The sequence below is a fragment of the Tripterygium wilfordii genome, chromosome 7 (assembly GCF_013401445.1).
Source record: "Tripterygium wilfordii isolate XIE 37 chromosome 7, ASM1340144v1, whole genome shotgun sequence".
In the NCBI taxonomy this organism is placed as follows: domain Eukaryota; kingdom Viridiplantae; phylum Streptophyta; class Magnoliopsida; order Celastrales; family Celastraceae; genus Tripterygium; species Tripterygium wilfordii.
In genome coordinates, this window is record NC_052238.1 from 5,586,777 (window position 1) to 5,612,566 (window position 25,790).

Genomic DNA, 25,790 nt, shown 5'->3' on the forward strand with positions numbered 1-25,790 from the left:
CATGACCTCATCTTTGTATACATTTACTTTACATTGCCAGCATGAAATACTAATGCAGTAAATGATGAGACAATTTTAACTAACAAAATGCAAGGTCTCAAGTTCGAATCTCACTCACCCGAGAGACTTGTAAATAACTTGGAGCATGTGTACATCACTGCACTCATAACAAGTAGAACTAGGAGGGGTTCTACAGTGGGGCCTGTCTCTTGAACAGGCTCAGAAATAACAATTCTATGGAAAATAAAAATAAAAAAGAAGAGAGGTTCAATGAACCAAAATCTAATTGGGGTGTTTTTATTGAAGACTTGAAGTCATGAAAGCTACTGAAATAATGAGTATATACACCATAAAATGTTTAAAAATAGTTATTTCATGGGCTGCTGGAGAGTATCTTACCAAATGCTAGTTGGTGTTTTTAGTGAAGTCATGAAAGCTACTGAAATGAAAATGCCACAACAGGTTAAAAATTGTTATTTCAGGATCAAATCAAATGTCTCTCTAGCACAGCAACATATGATTCCCTTTGTCTGGTTAGAGCAACTGCAACGGTGTTAATTTAGGGGCATGGATGAGAAAAATGTGAATTTTAATGGGTCATGAAAGAAAATGATGGTACAACAATACCATTTTGCTAGTTTCTTTTTGTTGGGCCAAGACATGTTGGCTTTCTTATCGGGCCCCACATCAAACATACCCACATCTACATTGAAATTAATATTGAGTCTCACCTCTATTATACCAAAAATAAATCTAACAAATTTATATCATTGTACAAATATATTTTTTTTGACCCAACCACATCTAACAATACATTTTGTTCTCCCCAACAATTGTAAGTACTCTATCTAAAGCCGTGGATGACAAAATATATGGCACACATGGATTCAAGTATTCAACCAACCAAATCGCTTTGTTCTCCCCAACAATTGTTAGTACTCTATCTAAAGCCGTGGATGACAAAATATATGGCACACATGGATTCAAGTATTCAACCAACCAAATCGCTTAGGGGTGACAAAAAAATCCATTCCAGGTTGAACAAGTGCACATGTTTATGAAATATTTACATGTTTAGACCTTAACTCGGATTGAATTTCAGATGTCCTTAATTGACTAAACTCGAATTGGTATAAATCCTAACAATAACCTAATACAGGTTAAGTTTCCGAACAAATAAATTAGACAAAAATTTTGTTTTTGGATCCTAACCCGATTTTAAACTGAAAAAAAAAAATAATTTTTGTTTGAACCCAGATTTTAAACATATAACTTATATACAAACTTGATTTAATCCGAGTCAGACAAATTCATCATCCGGACTAGACAAAATTTTACTACTCCTAAAATCATTCATTGGTTGTCATTTAAGTTTATTAAGGAGCTACAAATACTGTTGCAACTACTCAAACAATGCTGAACCAACCAACCGACCGCCCAACTGTGTGGCTAGTACAAACTAGAGTCGTGACTCGTGAGACCGACTTCTTTCATGGAGTTGGTATGCGGAAGACAGACAACAACAACATTAGTAGTAACCTAATTGACTACGTAACCATTCACAATTTAACAACCATGTTCTTGGAAGTATTTCTATTGAGTGGTGTGTCACAAATTGTCTAAAAACTTGTCTACCTCATCCTTTCTGACAAAATAACCTCTCTTTTTTCCTTTCTACCATGACTAAAAAAGTGATTATACTAAGTAAAATCCTTTCATCCTGCCCTTACAAAGTAGACTATAATCAATTAACTCTTCTGCCATGTTTCCGGCACCGAGATGCTGAACCAACTCAACATAATATACATAAACCAATCAGGCATTTACGCATTTGTATCAATGTAGTTTAAACATAGACGAAGAAAATAACAAGAAGAAAATGACCTAGAAGAAGAAGAAAGAAAAAACAAGGCTCAAAATTACATAATTCACTATGCAGTATGCACTAACCAAACATTTTCCAGACACAATGCCCCAACCAGAAAAAAGGGCAAAAGACAACCGAAAGGAATACAAAAGAATAAAACAACTTAGTTTATGTACAAAGGATGATCTTTCTACATATACCAACAATAGAAAACATATTTTTGGATGCGAAGAAAAAATAGGAACACAGATTACAACTCGGGCATTGGCTAAGAAATTGGAATTCCCTCTTTGATTGATCACATAGAACTCGGCAGTTCAGACTTCATATACAAAATCAAGACCTCAGCAACTTAGTGATTTTCTTAAAGCATTCTGTTGAGCCTCCGTCAGAGACTGCAATTTTAAGGGGGGGGGAAAATGCTTGCGTTGTAAGTCACATTTGCATAAGCCTAAAGTATGTTAGAATTAAAATGAGATTTTCTTAGATGATAGTTTTCAAATGTTGGGCTGAGATCAGAAATAGACCTGACAAAGATGATCAAACAGTTGTCTGTCACTAGATGAGAATTTCACAAAGAACTCCGTGAGATAATTTCCCAAATTAATCTGCCACGCTCATTGAAATCAAGGACGCATATAATGATTAGCTATTTTTTAAAAAAAAGTAAATAACATCCGTGCACAAGGCTCCCACAGTGGATTGGGACGGGGTTGGGGACATGCAAGATGTACAAAGACCTTACTCCACGCATAATATGTGGAGAGGTTGTTTCTTATGTTAGCCTGTTATGATTAAACATGTCAAGACAGTAAAAAAATTTCAGATAAAGATGACCACCTCATTTAGTGAATCAGTAGCAGTGAATGTGTCATCATCGTCATCACCATCCTCCTGAGTCATCGGAATTCAAGATAGCGAAAGAACTGAGTGTAAAAGATGAAAGAAGGAAATTCTAGTTTGTATAAGCCAAACCTCATTAAATGCCTTTGCCATTGCTTCAAGATGGTCATATGAGGATTTGCCAAATGACACACCATTGGCTGAATACATCAAATCATTATCTGAATCCACATCCCCTTCTTGAACTTCTTCCCAGTCACTATCCTGTGGTAAAATTTTGTTCAAAGATTGAAGTCCAGAGGCTTAAAATAAAAGGCAGTCAAAAACCAACAAGGATTACCACATCATCAGCACCAACCCCAACTTGTTCTTGGATTTCAATCAAAGCATCTGCCAGCAAAGAGAATATCTGCAGCCCCAGGCAGAAACTTATAAGTTATTTGTAATTTGTCAGTCCATGAAATCTGGATAATATATATGCCGAAATGAATATTAAGGGGCATGACAGCACAGATTCTCGCAAGATATAATAGTTGCAACAAAGCACTAGCTACAGTTAACAGCTAGCACATACGTCGTGAAAAATTATCAAGCTGGGAAACATAGCACGTTTGTCAGTTTCTTAGCTCATTAGTTGATTCAATGGGATATATCTCATGCTCACAATATTGTTCATACAAAATCTAATGTTGACAACTATCAAGTACCTTTACAGGAAGCGGCACCAAAGTCCACTGATCTGGGGCTAATTTTGCTTTTGAGCGAGTGGTTATCCCTGCAGCAGACTACACATTTTTTTGTCAGACAGGTGGAGGGAAGAGAGGAGGGGAAAAAGTAAGTCCTAGAAAAATCAATCCATCAAAGCAATAGAAAAAGAAATTGTAGAAGTAAGGTTGCTAGGAAACCTTAATCAGCTGCCCGTGTACACTTATTTTTCCCAATTCTGCATGCCTACTGGACAGCAATAAGGCCAAAGCACTAGTTGTGACCTTAATTTGATAAGCTCCCTGAATTTCACCTGCACTCAATCATAGTGTGGTGGAAAATTATCAATTTAATTACATAGCATGACAATTTCAGTGAATAAACCCCCAAAAGTAACGTGCCAACAATATTTTTTACAAATTTATTACTACTGTCAATGAATAAGAACACATAAATACCCTAAGTTCATACCAACATAATGCTCACATGAGCTCAAGCATGTGTAAATACAGCTACATGACAAACAAGCCCAAAGACGGCAACCAGAACCATTAAAATTTACGGCCTAATTATGCACAAAGAACATCTCATGGGCATGAGCAAGCACTCATGCAAGCATAGACACTAATTTATAGTTGTGGTCACTGGTCAATGCCTTTATATAGTCCATACATGAGAAAGAAAGTCCATACAAGTCCTAGGACAGTCAACAAAAGGCATTCAGAGTGAAAAATGCCAATTATCCTTTAAAATATGCCTCAGCTTCCCTTTGTTTTATATTTTCCGTAAATTCAGATTCCTTTACTTAAGCCATTACAGTGATTGCTAATCCATCCAACAATCACCAATTGAACCCGATAAGGTACACATATTAATTTTCACCTCACATATTTACCTCTTCTTCAAATCATAGCATAGTAACATTGAACAGAGTACTATATAATATGTTTTGTCCATGTACCATGAAAATGCTCAATGGAACTGCCCGTAACAAGCAACTTGTAAGGCTATAATGTAGAAAATGGGACTTACAAATGCAAATACCAAGAGACTTGCCTATTATTAGGCCTAACAACCATGATCAAATGTTGTTAGCATTATAGAGAATTGATGCAACTGAAATTGGATTGGTAATACAGATGACATTGAGCACCACAAGAACACCATCCACACAAAACAACACCGTTTTATAGCTGTATCGCAAAGAATTCAATGCGATCAGACAAAGGCCATTGACGGTTGCAAAACAGTTTATATAGGAGGAACAAAACCGAACACCATCCAAGGAAAATATACTAAGCTCCACAGGGTTTTCAGATGAAGATATACACAATTAAGGCCAACCATACTGTCAACTCAAAATAAGCCTAAAGCCTAAAGGTAAACAATTCCCGGGCACAAGACTCCCGTAGTGAGCAGGGTCGAGGACGAGCAAGATGTAGCAACCTTCCGCCAGCATAATATGCGGAAAGGTTGTTTCTGGATTTGAACCTATGACCTCCAAGTTTGCACCTCTCCAACTTAAACACTGAGCCAATTGTTTGCCAATAAAATAAGCCTATGCATGAAAAATATTTACCTTGTTGCTTAGTCCATTCTGACATTACAAAAACAAAAGAATTTGCATGGCCTTCAGCTGGGATACTAATCAGCAGGTCAACAAACTGCTCAACATTAGGGATGCTCATATGGACCTGCATTTCCAATAATGGAGAGAATTCCGGACAAAATTTGTAAAAAATGTGATAAATAAGGAAAAAGTAAAAGTGCAACAAACCAAGCAAATGGACAAGCAACTGGCAGGTGCACGAAAATGATAAGATTCTCAATTACACAGGTAGTCTATTAAAAAACGTCATCTATTTCAAAACGAGTTTCATTTTAAAAAAGATATTTTACATGTATTAGTAAGTTAGATGCAGCCAAAAAGCATCCTCGAAGTTGAGGCATCCTCGTGGAATGTTGATCCAACAAACATACCATGCAATAAAAGTTTGTCGATAATAGTTGACAAGCAAGAGTAATACCAGTCTAGCAAAAATAAGTAGCAATGAGCTCCTCAGCCCAGCAATTTGAGCAGACTGCATACGTCTAATAAGAGCAGCAGCAAGATCTCGTATATGCTGCCCCATCTGTGATGGCAGATGCAAAATAAGTTGCAAAATGTAACTCCCAACAAAAAGAGATCCAGAGCTATCCAGATCAGGGTCAAGAAGCCTGCAATAAGATCACTGAATTTAGAACCCAGAAACTAAAGGTCATAACGATTAGCACAGCTGGTTGTGGTGATGTATATTAGAAAAAAATTCACATCAGTGCCGCGACCCACAAAAGAATCTCCATTGTAGAATAAGATATTATAAGCTGTCAACAAAACAATGAGTCGCTTGATCCTGCCAAATTTACATCAACAATAGCCCAATAGCGCTAGAAACCATCCTATGAAACAGAGATTGTCTAAGATTGCACTTTAAATTAGGAAAGGACAATCGAGAAACACAAGAATGATCCCGACGAAATTTCGTTTGCTTGTTGGATAAGTCGTCATTGATGCGAATGAGCCGAATGACAAGCATACACAACATTTGCTTACTAAATAAGAAACCACAATGACGGGATGTGAGTAGAGCCGATCATTACAATAGTTGATGTCAGTTAAGTTAATGAATACACTGTACAATTTGAAAATCAAAGTTTCATAGTCTCATTTGAGAGACAGCATGAATAATGAACCAACCTCGAAGCTGCATCAAGCAAACTTCTCATAGTAAATCCAGAATCAGCTCCCCAAGCAAGTAACTCTTGCCTTCCTCCAGACACAATAGCAGCCAAACATTCTGTTGCGTTCTGGTCAATGTTGTCACAACACATGAGTCACTTTTATATATATGCAACTAAAAAAATAAAAACAAGGGAATATGAATCTAAACAAAACCTGCATTTCACTATGATCGTCACTTTGAAGGACTATCCGGATAATAGCATCAAAACAAACATCATACACTGCTTTTACAATATCACTTGGAGCATTCTGTAAGAGATATCATAAATTGTGTTAGCAAATAGCAACCCATGTATCACATACAATGATGATGTTAAAGGTTGGAATGAAAATCACAGGTGAGATAAAATTGTGACAAGTTCTTGAAAAGTATAGCTTGCCTTCAATAGCATTGTCACGAGATCCAACGACCCCGCTACCAATCCATCAGGCTGTTGATATGGCTGATGATAATCACCATCAAGAAGCATCAGAAACATAATCGTTAAACCACTTTCATACAGCTGAAAAGCACTTTCTTAAAATATATCTAAAGCCATACTTTGTTCAAGATTGGTCCAACAAATGGTAATGTTCGAGAAATTAATGGCTGGATACAACCAGGAGTATTTCTAAGTGCCTGGCAAAATATAAAAGAAAAGCATAAGTCAAATGGCATCAATAAACATGGAGAATAGAACGTTAATACTCACATTATTAATAAACTTTCAAATGCAGTCAGAAGAAAAGGCCGACTAAACACTTGTAAGCACAAATATTGCATACACATAATTAAAATTAAAAAAAAAAAAGTAAACTCCTCACTTGCACAAGGCTCCAACAATAGGCGGGTCGGGGACAAGCAGGATGTACGCAAACCTTACCCCTACATAATATACGGAGAGGCTGTTTCCAGGAATTGAACTTGTGACATCTAGGTTGCACCCCTGCAACTCTACCATTGGGTCACATGTTCGCCTGTATACACATTATTACGATACAAAAAAAAACATAAAATTGGAGTTCAAATTCCTCCCACAAATTCTTTTTTATTTTGTCATAATCATTAATTAAACCTATCACAAACACACTTAAGCCTCACACCTTGAAAAATTATGTTGATCACAGATCTGATCATATGACATACTAAATCACATCCAAGTTACAATGAATTACGTGAAAAAATGATCTTAGCCCGTCTATGGAAACATATACGCATTATTATATACACACACACTCGGTACACATTTGCTTCTGAGTCTTAATTATAATCAATGGCATTCAATAAAAATAAAGATCAACTCCAGGGAACAAGCTATTGGGTACTCGAAAGCAATTAAAGCCATATCAGATGATACATAAACACACATATCACTTAATCGTAAGCTTGGATAACTCATACATAATGCCTTGGATGAGTAAACAATATGTTAAGAAGCTAGTTCAGCATGCATAACCAATAAACAATACTTAGAAGTCATTACCTCGAGAACCTCGATTGCATCAATACTGATAAAAGGATCAGAAACATGCGATGCCCACACTTGAAGAATTACAGAGGAGATAATAGGTTCTATCATAGCTGATGCTCCAAAATCTACTGTAGACAACAAAGACCATGGAGATGAGTAGCCATAAATAATTACATTTTACAAGTACAGACCACGAGCTTGCACAAATTACTTAAATTACTCACACTTGAAGAGAAGTAATATACTCACCTCCCTTAATTGCTGCTTGCAGTGTTTCAAGTACCAACTGCAACGTTTCATCAGATGCCTACGCAGTAGAATCCAATATCAATCAGTCCATATAACTTCCAGTCATCAGAAGTAAAGTATAAAGAACATGTTTGCCACCATTACCTGATGAAGGAGATCTATAAGTGATGAAAATAAACCCATCAATTCAGGCTGAATATTATATTTTTTTGCCTCAGGTAGAAGCTGGGAAAGCGCCCTGCAAGCCCCTACTTTTACTGCCGGGAGCCTATTAAGAAACCCAACAATAAGACTTAAGCCACTCCTATAAGACATGCACATAAATCAAACGAATAAGACGCTTACACATCCATGCCAATTGCCTTGATACCAACATGGAGGAAGTGCTCAATGACTCGATCACCGATCTGTGGATTATTTCATGTTCAATAAGAAAATTCTCAGAAATGAAATGACCTCGAAGAAAATATGACACTAGTGCAGTAATTACCACAGCAGAGAACTTAGCAACAGTTGTGAAAATGCGAGCATAAAGTAAGGAATATTCTTGCATCCCTGCACAACAAAGAACAAAATCATAACAGTTACTGTTTTTAAGAATGCGCCAGCAGTATCACCAAAAGGAAGTGGAAAAGTACCTGTATCAATGTCTTCTATAATCATTTGTGCTATGAGTTTTTCCAAGTTAATTCTGGTCTGACCTGAAGCCTATTATGACAAAAGGATAAGGTGCCGAATCTCAATAAAAAATCTCAAAAAGGTAAACAAAGAAAAGAGTGGCCAGCACGAGTAACCAACAAAAAGATAGTTAACGATAACAGCACAAAACCTCTGCTTCAAGCAACTGGTCCGACACAGAAGCCAAAGCGAACAAAGTAGCCTCCCTCATCTGCCAATTTTATCATACATTGTTGAGGTTGAGTTATGATAAACGAAGTCTCATATAATCATAATCAAAGCATTATCGATAAATAACTGATGCTAAACACTCTTGTCATGGATGTGGAGATTTCACAAATTATATTAGAAATGAGAATATTAGTATACAGACTTTAAGTTCTAATCACTATATCGAGAGTGTTCATCATCATCATTTCAGACTTATACTCAAATGATGAATTTGATGGGGAGTGACTATAGTCTCAGAGTAAATTCAACAATTACCAATGAAGTAACAAGATGCTATAATGTGTCATAATGTCCGAAGCGAACTCAAGGAGAGGCAAATCATCTAATGACATAGACATACCAAAAAGGTCAACTTTTTATCTGAGCCTAGTCCTTTTCGATGTCGGGGAGATTAAGGCAGGAACATATTTGCTCACATCACCATAGTCCAACATCATTATAATCTCTCGACATGACGACATGTTATCTTGCCTGCCCCCGACCCCACCCACTGAAGGAGCCTTGTGCATGGGTGTTGTTTACCGTTACCTTACTTTTAATATTTTCTTTTTATTTTTCTTTCTTTGTTTTAGTCTTTGATTAACAGTTATTAAAGAGGTCATGTGACATCTTAATGTTTGAGAATAGAAAGCTACTATGTTGCTAGTTTAAATAGTCTTTTTTTTTTTTTTTTTGAATGCAAAAGAATTTGTATTCAGGGCCACTAAGGAGGTGAAACCCAAAGGAGAAAGATAAAATAAGAATTACAAAGCCTGGTAAAAGGGAAAAAAAAAATGAAGTACCCACCAGGCTAGTGTCTAGAAAGTTGTCACAGATCCTAGAGAGCAAAAACTTGATAGTCTAGAAATGAAGAAGTGACTCAGCCCTAGAGGCTATTAGTCTCATGTCTTCTTCAACTTAACTCGCTCTCTTCCATATTTTCCTATTTCTGGTGACAATACTTCTACTACATTAATGATTATAAGCTGCCTGGGTATTCATGGAGGATAGATTCGACAACATATTTATCTTCTGAGTAAAAGGGTCAGAATAGGAGACGATCAGAATTCTATACCAATGAATCTCATCAAAGGTTATATAACAAGAGCAGTAATTCTTTGATTATTGAGTACAGACAATTAGGGCATTTATGATGGATAAAAAAAAAAAGCATTTGATGAGAACTAAACTGCAGCACGCACAAACAACTAAAGACCCAATATTATTTCCACAGGTATCTCCCAGGAAAGATTCATAATACAGATAAAAGCTTTGAGAAACTCATTGAGAGTTCCCACCACTCCCTTGTACTACATGAAACCTTCAACGAATAATAAGAGCAGAAATAAAGTTCACTTACTCTCCACCAAACAGTAGAACCGGCAGTTTTCTGTTGTTGAGACTCAACAAATCGTTCTCTTGCAGCATCCACAATAGCGATGACTCCTTCATGACCAGAAGAACTCACAACCTCCTCTAGCAAAAGCGCACCTGCCAGAAGCAATTTTAACAAACAAAAAACTATTATTAAAGCTCATTCAGCCAGAAACAAAGAAATGAAATTTTCAATTAGTAACTCCACAATTTTTGTCTATGAAGTAATAAAATCTTATGGTTATATGTTATTTTAAACTCTAGCACAATTCTCTAACGCAAGCATTGATACTTATAGCATAAATACACAAAAGAATTACAAGAAAAATTCAGATCATTTTGCTTCTAATAGTATCCAAATGATTCCAAATGTTTATCATCTTTAAACAAGTATAAATCTTTTGGTGATGCCAATGAATTTAGAATTTAGAATTTAGAATTTAGAAAGCATACAGAAATTTAATTAAAGTACACTTAAAATTCGAATGACGAAACAAAATATTCTTTCCAGATAGCTCAATTGCTCAAATTCGAAGCAATTACCTCTTTTCGATGAATACCCCAACGAGCTGCTTTAAGTAATGGATATCATTCGGATTTTGAGATGAAGGGCATCCAACAGGCAGAGTGATGTTTCTGTCATATCTTAATTATGATAGTTTTTATTTTTTATTTACAGAAATCTGTATAAACAGACTGTTTGGCTTAGAGTTCATTAAAAACTTTTAAAATAGGTTCCTTTCTTGCTATTGAATCAAAAGGAACTGGTGCCTTTATGCAAAGATGCTACAATATGCACTTATATATATATATATATATAAACGTCACAGATATTTGCACAAGTCATTATGATGGTGAAATTTGGACTGCAGGAAAGGATAACAGAAAAACCAAGCTTGAGGTTTTCCAAGCTGCCATCCAGACTGCCATGCTACTTTGTATGAAAAAATTAATTCTGTAATATAATAAAATTGCCTTGTAAACAAGACAACAGTGATTAATGATTATAGTTCAATGATTTAACAATTGTCAAATTTTTAATTAAACAAATATTCATCCCTATGAGATTCTGATGGATGAGATTCTTCAGCTCGTAATTCCACTAGCTGCACCAAAGTTGCACATTTGATTTGGGAGAATAGAAAGATAAGTGAAACTTTTTATGCATAAGTGGGGAAGGGGAACCTAATCCTACCCATGGCCCAACACACATCAGTACAGCTGACATGGAGCGTAGAAGGCTGCAACAAAAACCTAGGCTAAATATATGTGAAATTGACTCATACAATTACTAGTGGTAGTGGAGGCTAATAATTATCTTCATATCCAATCACAGGATCTCAAACTTTTTTTCCAAAGGAACTCACACTGATATCCCTCTGATGCCGTCATTTTTCGCAGACCATGCAGGAAGAGTTTCAAAATAAAAAAATGAGAGTAGAGTATAGAGTGCTAACTATTCAACCTCAAATCATGGACCTGGAGTTGGAGTTGTCTTGTAACAAGGAAATATGATAGTATATGTATCATTAGGAATGTTGTAGGCATAGGTTAAAATGATTCTTATAAGAAGATCAAGGAACATCAGGACTATCCACTGAATTGAGTGGTAGGGACCTCACCATTCATGCCGAAGGCGCAGGATTCAAATCCCCCACTCACCAAATGCTCAAGGGTGCTTTACAAAAGATGAGATTCCAGTTCAAGCTTCTCAGTTATTAGGTTTTTTAAGACACTTCGGTTTAAAAATTGCCAAGAAGTTTCCTGTGCTTTCTGCTTCCCATTAATCATACAAAATCCATTGTCCAAATACTACCTTCAAGATGAATTCCCAGGACAACGTAAGAATTACTCTTTTCTACAACATTACCTAGTAGAAAAACCTCCTCATGGTCTTCCTACAATCTGACAACTAAAATCCATCACATGGTTGCCTGCATGTATCTGCTGACTAGCTTGTTTATTAATTTAACCATGCATAACAGTTCATAATAGTTTTAGAAACATTAATAGTGATAACTCATATATCTTAACAGCTGCAAAAGAAACTCCCTGTTCACCATTCATCCATTTCCAAAATGACCAGCTAAATGGCAAAAGTAACTACTTATCCAAAATCTAATTTCAGATTAATTTAAAAGTGAGTTGATTCAATCTGCTTACCAGAAACACGACAGCTATATGTTACATCATCCTCATCAGCAACAAACTGATTGGCATCCATTGACCAAGTATGGACCTACAGCAATCAACTATGAATTGCTAAGAACATTGATAAAATGATTATGATGGAAGTGAAGGGGATACCGATCTACCATCAGACAACCAGTTTGTAAGACAAGATATGAAATTACCTGTTGTTCTGTCACTTGCATAAAGGCTATAGTGTAGTACACCAACTCCTTAAAACTATTCCCAATAATCTACAGCGATAAGATTTCATTAAAAATCTATTTTCCACACAGAAAGCTAAGAGGAAAAGAAATAGATTTAAAAGATTCAAAACACACCTTGATTAGCTTTGGAGTACCCAGAACAGTCAACAGAAACTCAAACAACTGCATGTCCAAATCTTTTATTGTAAGAACCAGTTAACTAAAAGCCAAAACTGAATTGATATGATTGCATTGGTTAAAATCACAGCAATACTAGAACTTGATAAATACAGATGTGATGTTAGATTACAGTAGAAATGCAAATTCAAGAGAATGAGTCTTTGAAATTTGAAAGTCACTCATCTGACAAAATTTTTAAAGCTTGATCTCTGCGTATATAATTCATAATGATTTTGGTAATGTCTTTTCCTAAGAAGAAATAAAATGTGATCTAAGTGCCACTGAGAATATTACCTGTATCACAAAGGCATCAAGGCTTATCTCTGCACCATCTGAATCATATGTACCCCCATATGAATCCTCAGTACCTTCAATTGATGATCGGACATAAACTCCTAGAGATGACACAAACGTTTGCCACAATGGTCCCACAATAACTGCAAATGAATTGGGTTTTGAAGGGACAAATGACGGAGAATTAATACACAGAAAACAGAAGGTTGAGAGTCAAATGTAATCCACACGATGACATATTGACAGACCTACTTACCCATAACCTCGGTTTCAGCAACAGAAGGGAAATTTTGAACAGTCTGATTTAAGCACTTTAAAACCTGATGTTATGGGGAGACAAAATTTACTTTACTTCATGAATAAGAAAAATAAAATTGATGAAAGAAGTTTTCTGAGAAATTCAATCAAAGAGACCTCCATCCTCATGGTCCAATCATCAGGATCTTCAGGTTGCACTGGAGTTATTAGGACATTAGAAAACTGGTCCATCCATGGTTTAATAATTGGTGTGATCAATGCAATTGTTTCTTCCTGAACACAAATATCATAGAAAACGAAATGCATCAATCACACACAAAAGCCATGCACAATTTAAAACAAGTGAGAAGATGATACCTTGTATACACCACTCATTGTTCCAAGCATGGAAATGCAAGAATAAACTATTGATAGGGCTTTTGCACGCAAATATTTGTCATAAGCCTGCTCAAATGAAGTACCAGATAAAAATAAGATCAAGGTATAAGCTGAAGGATGCACGCAACTTATCCAGCAATGAACAGAAATTCCTCGAAGAACATTACACGAGTAGAAAGGAAAAATTTGACAGTATCAGAAATCTAGAAAAGACTTCACTAATTTACTGTAATTAAAAGAAGGAATCAAGGTCTTTAAAGGAATAGAGAAATAAACAAAAGATGCATAAATACACTAATGGATTTTTTTATAGGGAAGCTTTGTGGGAGGGAGGACTTGAACCCATTACCTATGTGATAGCGATGAGATACCTTAGCCACCGGGCCAAATGGACTACTCACATGCACAAATGGATTTACGCAGGCGTCACTATACATAAATATATATATATATATATATATATACACACACACACACACACACACACACACATATATATATTTTTATATACATATATGATGTTTGTATACTTATAATGTTCATAGGTGCACAAGCTCCAACCTAAGCTACTACTGAAAAGCTTCTGTTGTCTCGCTTTATGATGTATATCAGGTAGCATATTGCACATAAATATATATGGATGCGCAGAGACACATGATCACAATTCACAAATGAATGGAAATACAAAATTATCCCATAAAGATGTTCATATCCACAACCACAAGATAACATTAACTATAAATTTTTTTCTTAAATGACAAAAAAAAAATTAAAGAATGAAGCTAAAAACTAACCTGAGAAGAAGATATGATATTATGTAAGCATGGGAACAAAACAGGAACTAGTTTTGGCACCACTGTATCATCCAACTCCCCAGAGAGAAGAGCCAAGCACCTTAATGCACCATGCACTGCAACAATATCCAATTTTAAACTCAAGTAAGCAAAACTCGTAAACCACTAACACCTCAACCTGCTAATGGAAAAAGTGGGCCTAATGAATACTAAAACCTACTGTGTTACTACATGTAACAGCCACATACACATTTTGATGCACTAATTTGGCCACTTATAGTGTTAGTATGTAACTAAAGTACAAGCATTAAGCAAGAAGAGATATCACCACCACTAACATACCTCCATTTAAGTTGGTTTGATCATTTATCAACTTCAATAGAAAAGGCAACAAATCAGGCCACTCCTCCCGCCACTCATAGACTGCTATGGATGCAACAGCAATACTAATTGCTGTACTGATTTTTCTGTGACAGTCATCCAACGATAATAGAAGAATTCTGCGTATAACTGCCTGATAGTACAAAAAAGCCCAAATGAATTGAGAAGTTCCCAAAATGCCTTAAGAAGGGAGGCGTACAGTTATTAATGATACAAACTGCACTTAACAATGGCACTATATATGAAGCCCACATAAATTGATGGGTTACAAGCATACCTATCAAATGATCAGATGTACTTTGCTGATAATTTAATAACAGTCACAAACACATTTGTACATACTTAAAATGATATTGCAGCAATAAAATAAGAAACTCAACAAGCATTTGCCTTCTCAGTAATTATTTTACTTTGCTTCAATGTTTCCCAGTTTACTATTGAGTTCCATTAGGAAAAAAATCCAATATTCACCAACTTCAAGAAACAACTTACACCAAGTATCAGCAACTCAGCTGCCATAAGAATTGAGAACTCACACATCTCTCGATTCATAGACTTAATCAAAAAGTGCCTGTGGTTACACTTATTGATAGATTGTTCTCTATGAACATCATATTACATGCCTACTATCAGGAACTTCAAAAGGAAATAACCTTTGTTCGGAATGATAGATCCTGGATGGATTAAAGTATAACTGATAACTGATTTGTCTGATTCGCACAGAAAATAAAATTTGTTCCTTATCTAAAATGTGATCGCTTAATCTAGTGACCATAAATCTGAGAATAAACCATCTCCTCTCAAATAAATGCTTAACTCAAAGAATTCAAAGTACAGACTCTGGCATTCTAATTGATGTACTAGATATTTCACCCGTTTGAACGGTGCTAGTTGGCATATTGGATGTAGAAACATATATAACTTAGACTAAATGAGATTGTCTGTTGTACAGTAACAAGCAAAAACAAACCATTACCTATAGCATGGACCTAATCTTAGTCTAGAGGAAGTAAAAAATAAAGTACGTGAGTAGGGAATGCGTGCTCACAAGCATTTAGAAAAGCAATCACAATAAAATCCCTTCTTCCAGAATGACTTTGCAGTTTGCACATTAAGCTTAAAGATGGTTTTTCACTGATAAAAGCATATCCATGAAACCACGTCAGTAGTTTAATCATGTAATCATGTAGTAAAGTTAAATCCAATAAAAGCTGCGATTAGACAAACCGGCAGCAAGAAAAATGGCATATTCATCATTCTACAAGATAAGCAATTTTACGGTCAGGGGAATGTGCTAAGGTACGAAAAAAAGTTGAGGAAATAGCTGAGTGTAATACAGATTTGAAATCCACAATGCGATATTTCATACCTTTTCTTCACTTGAAACCGGTGGATGTTCAAAGGACTCACTGCCCTCCTGCCAATGTTTCTTAATAAAATGCTTTAGAAGGACAGCAGCTAGGTAATAGAATGTTAAATTTAACAAAGCCAACAAAATCACTCACAATTTCCACTAACAAATATTGCTACCATCACTTGCACAAGGTGCAAGTTTCAATTCCCCCTCCCTCAAAAAATTATTAAAATAACCCCATGATTTATCAAAAAAAAAAAAAAAGAAGCATATCAGCTCCAGCAATTGTTTCAATACTAAAGTGAAATCACATAAAATCAAATACGAGAATGATTAAAAAAGTACGCGTGCCTTAATTTCCCTTCCTATCATGAATGGCAGCTATAATTTCATTACATATGCCAAGTCATGAAAGCTGCAATGACCAATTGGACATGATTCTTTCTCTCAAATGAAATAAAAGGACAACATAATCATATTATCATAATAAATAAGCAACCAATGTCTTTTTTTTGAATAGAAAATAAGCAACCAATATCAAAGTGATATCAGTAGAACAAAGGATATCTGGCGCAATCCTAGTGAAATCTCCCTGTTTGCGGCAACCTTGGAAAGTGCCCCACCAAAACCTACAAGACAGAAAATTACCATAATGCACTCTCAGGTTTATGTACTACAATTCCAATTTCAAGAAATGAAAAGGCCAGAAACATAAAATAAATAAAACGATTATGTTTGATTATTTGTTTTGCGTAGCATATGGAGCATGATAAGTAATATGAATGCATAGCCCGCTTAACGTGCAGAAAATTTGGCATAGAAAAAAAAGGCATCCATGTTGATGGTAAGCAGAAAAGAGTCTAAAAATTAATATAGATGCATTAACTTGTCAAAACTGGAAAGTAAACAACATGTCAGGATATAAACCACAACAATTAGCACCGACAGCACAGAGTTTTCTACACACCAGAGCATTGGCTTGAAGAGTATTTTATAGGTAAATCTTTCTTCTTCTTTTTTGAATGGTTATCTATAGAAAAATTAAAACAAAAACCTACAAGCACAAGCATGATTTGTAAATGTGATTTCCGGTGGCCTCAGAAAGATAACACCAGATAAATTTCATAGTAGTTCAACTACTAAACTTGGGGGGGGGGGGGGGCACTATTTTTCTGCTTCCTCTTTTTTTCTTAGAAGTTTTAACAGAAACGACTTTTTTCTGCATCACCAAATAAGGTTACAAACCAGAAGCTGCAAAGAGGCTAAGTTTAGAGCGGAAATAAAATTGTTAGAGAGAAAGCTACACCAAAGGTTATAGGAAATTAGGAAGTAAACCAGCTATCAACAAAACCATCCAAACTAGACTCCTTAAAATTGATAGTCCTGTCATTCCTCCCTTCCAAATCATCCACACAATTAACACCGACAGTAACTGAAAGATTCCCCACTTATATTTTACTTTGCGAAGAATTCTACTGGGTAAAAGCTCTTTCCAACATTATTTCGCCATAAATTCAATACATCCCTCAAATCCGTCCAAACAACACTTGCGCATATCAACATCCATCCCAAATACCACCAAGCAGACAAACATTACAGAACACAAATACGTAAAAACAAGTTTCTACACCTAGATTCTTGAACAAACAACACACTGAACAATAGTGACAAAAAAATTGAAAATAAATAGAAGAAAAGTGAGAGAGTCCGCCTGAGTAAGGAACCTGGTTGAAGAGAAGCTTGATGGAGGGATGCTTCGGCGAAGGAGCGCACTTCTTGGTTAGCGTCAAGAGTAGCAGACAAGCAATTGAGTAGCCATTGCTGATCTTGATCAACCACCACGTTCGTCGTCTCCATCTCAATCGCAAAAAGAAAAAAACCCTAAATCTTAAAAAAATAATTGAGATTAACTTTTCCCGCTCTGGAGAGAGACTCTAGTTTCTCTTCCCAGGTTGCGGTTTCTGAACCGAAGACAGTGAAGAGTGGCAAAAATGATATTTTCACGACTTCGATCAGACGGGACCGGACCGTGTTTAGGTACAAGCCAGCCAAGCTGTGCTCGAGCCCCAGACCAGTTAATTAGGAAAACCAGGTTGAGGCGGTGTCCTTGAATAGCTGACGTGGTAAGGGATTCCAGTTGGATAATAATGAATTTTATTTCTAACTAGGAATTATTTGTAATAATGGATTTAAATTCAATTAGTCATATTGATAAGCTGTAATTAAAAATATTTTTCTTAATTTAGATTACGTCCAATATTGTCTGGAAATTGATACCTGCTTTATAATTCTTAATTAGTTTGCATGAACAGGAAAATTATAAAAGACTAATTATATTTTATTTGACATCTGTTATTTATGCTAAAAGTAAATGGGTGATTCCTTTCGCGGTAGTAACACTTTTTGTCACTAAATCATTTGTCTCACTCCACCTCCGTCACTCATTTTCTAAACGTTTCAACTTATCGTATTTTTGCATTTGTTTCAAAATCATCACATGGGCAGTGTGATACTCAAGTTGAAACGTTTAGAAAATGGATGACCGAGTTGAAGTGGGGCAAATACTTTCAATGACGAAAAATGCTATTACCCCGATTCCTTTCAATGAAGGTTTTCATTTTTCAGGGTCATGATGCCCTTTCAAAACAAAATTTTATTGTTATTTTGCACTCTGAACTATATATATTCTTTCTTTCTTTTTTTTGCATAAGCTAATTTAATAAATTTATCATATAAATACCAGCAAACATGTGCAATATATATCACTTACTACAACATACAAGAGTTGTCTCAATTTATAATTGCTTTAATTCATTAAAACATAATCTTATTCAATTTCCCAAGCTGTTATTCATGGAACTGGAGTTACTTTGATGCTGTTTACATACATTTTGTGCATGAAATAAGCAAGAATCGAACCTACAAGCAAAACAGTGATACAAATGATGATGAGGAGTATAACATCCATAAAAAAATTGATTCAGTGCGGTGGCATTGAGTTGTTGTAACTTGTAAGTCTGATTGTTTTTTTCTGCAAAACAAATTAATATTCAACAATTAAGCATTGGAGTAATTAATAAAGGAAGATGCAAGATCATGTGTCCGTTACAGTTTAGAGACGCTCTATTAAACAACCCATATAAATTAACTTATAAGTTAGTATAAACTCTATAAAAATAAGTTTCAAATTAAAACTTATTTTATATTTTTCTTTTCTTTTTTCTGTTTTTTTCTTCTTTTATTATAAGAATTTTAAATATTAATTATATATAATATATTTTAATTTATAAGTTTTAACTTAAAATTAAGTTAGTGAAAAATATTTATGATAAAGATAAAAAAAATTTACAAAAAAAAATAAAATATCATGATAAAATTATAAAATGAATTATAGAGTTCTCATTTTTTATATTTTAAATTAAACTTAAATATTTTTTTCACAGCTTTTAAATTAGCGTCAACGGCGATATGTATCACCAAAAACTCGACAATTTATTTCACATTATCATAAACTAACTCAATTTGATTGTAGATAAGTTTCTACCAAATATAGCCAAACTCATCAAATACATATCTTTGTATACGACACAGCATCCAGCAAAACTTTTGGGGATATATATATTACCCTCAAAATACATACATGGATATATACACATACCATCTTCAGTATGAACCTGAATATTTATACTCTCTCTGCTTTACACCACCCACCCATTAGTTTGTGTGTATAAAAAAGAAAGCATGGTATATATAGTTAAGAAAAAACTTACTTGGTCAAAATCAAGTCGGACGTAAGTGGTACCAAATATGGTACTACTCCAACTCTTATATATTGCACTTCATGATTCAATTAAATTTTGATGTAAACCATACCATGCCAAGTAGTTATAACAATTTATTTGTATTTAAGAATGGAATCCATAGTCACTATCCTTGTAGTTGTGAGTAGGTAAACCATCGGATTTACGTAATAATACACAAGGAAAACTCTTTGTATCCCTAATAATTTCTTCTATAACCAACCGTAACAGTATTATGTTATCTAATTATATTAAATTAAGTTATTACATTGTCTAATTACATTGACTTCGTTATTACGTTATTCAATTACATTTACTTTCGTTATTACGTTATCTAATTATATGTTATGATTCATTATGTTTGAATTTGTTAAGGATGCTGTCGAATACACAAACCACCACGCAGACCGCGTAGTTATAACAATCATCTAGGGTAATACACGCGCAATCAAATTCCGTTTGCGAAAATATTGCAATATTTAAGATATCAATAGTAAAAGAATACAAGGTGTGCTCATTGAAAATTGATGGCATTCAAAACAATTGCACACATACAATAATTTTTAGTTGCTCCTACCTAAAACTAATATTGATTTCGGAATTAATCTGTATATTTTGTGGTAACGCAGTTGGGTATTGTGCAACAAATTGTTTATCAGTGATTACGTAAAGGCTAATGTGTTGAACTGACTGTGGTCGTGGAGCACATAAGGTGCTCGATCAATTGTTTCTATGAGTCGACAATACCTCCTGGTGCATGCGCGTCTTCTCATTTCACCATTGCTGATGTATCTAACGAGTAATAAGAATTTTCTCAATATTGTGATAAGAGTTGAAATGGGCAACAGTCAGGAGAAAGTACAGAAGTTCGAGGAGTTTGTTGATCGCCGCTTGAAACCAGATTTGGTTGGTGCTATTACCGAACGGTAAACTTTATGTTCTATCACAGCCTTGCTAGGTAGTTTTGCATGGAGTACTTCTAGTTTACATTCAATTTAGAACCTTCATGTACTCTTTGTCCTGACACATAATCTGTTTCTACTTTGGCTTTGATTATGAATATTGAATTGCTGCCTGCCCTGAATTGCTTTTGACGCCTGATAATGGTCCCGAGGGAAAGTTTCTTGAACGGCAATGGGTGTTTTAAAGTTGTTCTGTATGTGTTAGATGCTTCAGCGGAGGTAGATACATTGCATTGAATTGACTCTGTGCTAAGAATGGTAAAAGTTATGCTAACTATGGACAATTGTGGCTAAATGGGCAACAAATTTTCTGTGCTTAGCATAAAACTGTTTTGACTTTGCTTTTGAAGATGAGTAATAGGGACTTCATGAGTTAAGCAAATAAAATCAACATGGAACAATCATGGAAAGTATTATACATACGTAATTTATACAATGAACAATAGTATGTAATGTAACAAATGATAGGAAACACCAAGTAATCCTATATATACATGGAAGAACACCCTCTGCATGGCAATATGGCTAACATGAAAATTTACAGTGAACATTCTTCATTCTCTCTTTACCAGGCAAGTGCTTCGAGATGTCAGGACAAACTACACTTGTATATTATGCAAGAATTGCTAGTTTTCATTCCCATTTGGGTCTAATTAGGTGAGTATGCTTAAAGTCATAGGTGAGCACTAAACTTCCATCCATTCTCTTCAACACAAACCTCTCCACCAACACATAGCAACCAAACTTGGTCCACTCTCCCATCCCTCTGAACTCCTCAACTCTCGTCACACTCACTTCCCTTTGATTCCCATCACTGCTCCAACCAAATCTCTCTTGCTCCCATTTCATTCTCTCCACAATTGCCAAACTCAACCCCACACTTGCATCTCCTGCCATGCTGCTGAACCACATTACCCCATCAGTGCACTGGTTTTGCACAGCCTCCCCTCCCACTACCAAATTGAACCACTTGTTTTTGCACAGTTACATCAACAAACACATTATTCCTCTGTTCAGGACTATTTCTGCAAGCGAAAATCTGCTCCCATCTTTGTTCAAGTGTCATCTCATAGTACCTTGATCTGCTAATCTGATCCTTGAGTGTTCCTTCTTTGATAAACATAAAAGGACAGTACCACTTCCCCACAACTACAGATGGAGAACTTTTATGTGATAAAGGGAAGTTGTTGAAATCGGGAAGGTGAGCACGGAGAGTTGTGTCAAGGCCTCTAGCTTCACCTAAATTGAAGTCATGTGGAGTGGAGGCATGCAGTCTCCAACCTTTTCTCCTCAAGAATAATGGAGGAAAACCGTCGGGAGCTACAGATTTGGCAGTATAACCCCCCCAGTTTCGACGTCGAATCTCAACTTGCTGATAGATGTCGTGATGGTCGAAAGGTTGTGGTTTTAAATCTCGAATACAGTTGCAGAAACAGCAGGTACTCATGTCCTCCTCTCTTGAGTTTGTGAATGCTTCCCTGAAACCCAATTCAATTACAAAGTTAATTTCAAGACTTGAACAAAAAAAAAAATGAAATCAGTTGCAGACAATTTTGATTTTATACATACCCTTGATGACTTCCCTTCGGTTGTATTGCATAGTACCTATTAGATGATAATGGTTGATTAAGAGCAGGAATTAAGATAACACGGTTAACATGAGTGTGCTGGTGCTCTCCACTGTTTTGGGTATAATTGATTTTAAGGTTTTTGTTTTGAGGGAAAGGCAGGTCTCGGAGTCGTCCGCTCTCGCACAATCCAAAACAACAGGTAGGCTGAGCTTCTTCATCTAGGATCACTAGAATACCAGAATTTGGACCCTCAGGAGGACCTTCTGACAGAGCATGAGGAAGCCTTTTGTACATAGACAGAGGCCTTGTCACGTACATTCTTTCTCCTCTCAGAATATATCTGCTGCTTTCTGGTTTCTTGAGACTCTTATATCTTAATCTGTTTTCAAACTTGCATAATCGAAGCCAGTGATATGCGTTGGCAACATGGACAAGCTAGACATGGGTTTCCTTGTAAGTACTAGCCTCGAATTGATTATCTTATCATTAACAATGTGAAGAAACGAGACCAAGTCTAACTGGACACGTATAGTTTGTCTTTTATCCCTACTTACGTTTAAATGGATTCGTGTTGATAAGGTATAGAGGGCTTGACTAGTTTGTGTTTGTCTATTAGCATTAAAAACAGTTGTGATTATTTAAAAAATGAAGCGGACAGTTGCTGGAAACTTCGCAGAACTAGCCTTTTTTCAACTGTGGCATCAATTTCTGCTTCTATGGCTCAAGTTTGAAGAATGACGAAATTTTGGTATGATTGTGCTTGACTGTTTCATTTTTTCAGCTAGATCAGATATATAATGCATACCAAGGATACATATATAGAAACATGCCCTTTTATATTGGTCTTTAAAATCTTTTGCGTAATGTATGCATGGTGTAACGTCAAGCAACACATATAGCGCATCGAAGTTAGCTTCTTAATATCTTTCTAGCAAATATTGAAGTTGCAACTTTTAAGGGTTCAAATTATCTCCTCTTGATGCAAGCACAATCATTTTATGGTAGATTTATTGGTTTTCTTAACATATTTGCTTTTATAAATGTCTTCTTCTTTGAGCTTTGATCCTTTCACCATGCCACTTAATATAGTTTGCTTTATATAGTAGTATGAAGACTTTGAAAAATAATGTACTATTTTGTCTTTTATAAGTTTGCTGGTCAAAGAAGTCAATTAATTCAAGTGCCTTGATTTCCACTAGATGTGATTGTTGCTTGAAAATCTAAATGGGCATAGTGGAAGACTTAAAGAGGTATACGACAAAATCAGCATAGAAAGATCATGGAAAGTGTGAAAAAGAGAGTCATTTATACAATTAACCAGTAGTAGGACATGAAACTACTGATTGAAAACAACACAAATTATAAATATAAGGATTAAAACTTCTATGAGCTTTGATCTTCTTCTTTTTTCTGGTGATCGGGAATGACACCATACAATATTGTATGCCCTTTGGACAACTATATTTGTGAGAGTTTTCATTCCCATTTGGCTGTAATTTGGTGAGTGTGATTAAAATCATAGGTGAGCACTAAACTTCCATCCATTCTCTTCAACACAAACCTCTCCACCAACACATAGCAACCAAACTTGGTCCTTTCTCCTATCCCTCTGAACTCCTCAACTCTCTTCACACTCGCTTCGCTTTGATTCCCATCACTTCCCCAGCCAAATCTCTCTTGTTCCCACTTCATTCTCTCCACAATTGTCATACTCAACCCCACACTTGCGTCCCCTACCTTGCTGCGGAACCACATCACCCCATCAATGCTCGTCTTGTACAGCCTCCCTCCCACCACCAAATTCAACTACTTCTTTTTGCACAAAAACATCAACAAGCACTTCATTGCCTTGTTTAGGACTATTTCCGCAAGCGAAAATCTGCTCCCATCTCTGTTCAAGTGTCATCTCATAGTACCTTGATCTGCTAATCTGATCCTTGAGTGTTCCTTCTTTGACAAACATAAAAGGACAGTACCACTTCCCCACAACTATAGATGGAGAACTTCTATCTGATAAAGGGAAGTTGTTGAAATCGGGAAGGCAAGCATGGAGGGTGGTGTCAAGGCCTCTAGCTTCTCCTAAATTGAAGTCTTTTGGAGTGGAGGAATGCACTCTCCAACCCTTTCTCCTCAAGAATAATGGAGGAAAACCATCGGGAGCTACAGATTTGGCCGTATAACAACCCCAGTCTCGAAGCCGAATCTCAACTTGCTGATACATATTGTGATGGTCGAAAGGCTGTGGTTTTAAATCTTGAATACATTTGCTGAAACAGCAGGTAGTCATGTCCTCCTCTCTTGAGTTTGTGAATGCTTCCCTGAAACCCAATTCGATTCCAAAAGTTAAAAATTTCAAACAATTTTGACTTGAGCAAAAACTGAAAGGACTCATTAGCGAGTTTAATGTTTATACATACCCTTGATGGCTTCCCTTTGGTTGTATTGCGTAGTAGCGATTGGAAGATAATGGCTGATTTAGAGCAGGAATTAGGATGACCCGGGTAGTATCAACATGCTGTTGCTTTCCACTGCCTTGAGTATATTGGATTTTAAGGTTTTTGTTTTGTGGGAAAGGCAGGTATCGGATTCGTCCACTCTTGAACAATCCAAAAAACCAGCTAGGCTGAGCTTCTTCATCTAGGATTACTAGAATACCAGAAATTGGACCCTCAGGAGGAGGTTCTGACAGAGCCTCAGGAAGCTTTTTGTACATAGACAGGGGCCTTGTCACGTACATTCTTTCTGCTACTATGGCTTAAGTTTGAAGAATGACCAAATTTTGATTGTGCTCAATTGCTACATTTGCTTGGGTTAGAAGCAAAAGAAACGGTCAGATTACCACAGTGGACCAAGGCCTAACCCATCTACCAATGTCTAGGGGGCAGAGCACGGCAGCTGCGCTGCGCATTCATCACTTCTACCACAGTACCTCCCACATTATCACAAAGTGCTCGACCACCTAGGGTGTAAAGTGTAAACAGAGTTCGGCTCGTTCCTAGCCCTCATAATGCCGCCCACGATCGGTTCTATTCATTTATATCATTACAAGTTTACTACCACCACCCCTGTTATAGTTCAGGGAGTTTGTTATAGTTCACGGAGTTGCTTATAAATAGAGCACCGCATATGCTCTAAGCCTGAAGACCCTTACGATTTTATCCTTAAAATGACATTCTTTGTTGGGAGAGATTATATTTTACGTATAAACGATCTCGATGGACGATGACTTGCACCTAATCAATGTGTGATACAATCATACAAAAACGGTAATTCTAATTCAAACT

At 36.0% G+C, this 25,790-nt stretch overlaps 1 protein-coding gene and 2 pseudogenes across 1 annotated transcript; all 3 read right to left on the reverse strand.

The window, feature by feature from the left end:
- Positions 1-1,880: 1,880 nt before the first annotated feature.
- On the reverse strand, positions 1,881-18,241 carry LOC120002765 (importin-9). Its single transcript, XM_038851570.1, has 33 exons — positions 17,898-18,241; positions 16,741-16,802; positions 16,189-16,281; positions 14,781-14,952; positions 14,439-14,554; positions 13,624-13,710; positions 13,423-13,539; positions 13,265-13,328; positions 13,009-13,151; positions 12,670-12,717; positions 12,514-12,582; positions 12,323-12,398; positions 10,146-10,276; positions 8,727-8,786; positions 8,536-8,605; positions 8,388-8,452; positions 8,243-8,304; positions 8,042-8,165; positions 7,898-7,955; positions 7,661-7,773; positions 6,739-6,816; positions 6,578-6,640; positions 6,351-6,446; positions 6,153-6,262; positions 5,443-5,632; positions 4,995-5,109; positions 3,616-3,728; positions 3,418-3,495; positions 3,051-3,119; positions 2,843-2,974; positions 2,708-2,761; positions 2,395-2,475; positions 1,881-2,262 (listed from the first exon to the last, which is right to left on the reverse strand). Exons 1-33 carry the CDS (start codon positions 18,028-18,030, stop codon positions 2,212-2,214), a joined length of 3,093 nt encoding a protein of 1,030 aa, XP_038707498.1. The 5' UTR covers positions 18,031-18,241; the 3' UTR covers positions 1,881-2,211.
- Positions 18,242-21,328: 3,087 nt separating this feature from the next.
- On the reverse strand, positions 21,329-25,691 carry LOC120001949 (annotated as a pseudogene).
- Positions 23,759-25,068, reverse strand: LOC120001952 (annotated as a pseudogene).
- Positions 25,692-25,790: the final 99 nt, after the last annotated feature.

Coding starts and splice junctions, on each gene's coding strand:
- LOC120002765 (XM_038851570.1), bottom strand. CDS start 18,030: ATGGAGACGACGAACGTGGTGGTTGATCAAGATCAGCAATGGCTACTC. Junction 8,305..8,387: donor TTGCTAAGTTCTCTGCTGTG/GTAATTACTGCA, acceptor AATAATCCACAG/ATCGGTGATCGAGTCATTGA. Junction 8,166..8,242: donor AAGGCAATTGGCATGGATGT/GTAAGCGTCTTA, acceptor GTTTCTTAATAG/GCTCCCGGCAGTAAAAGTAG.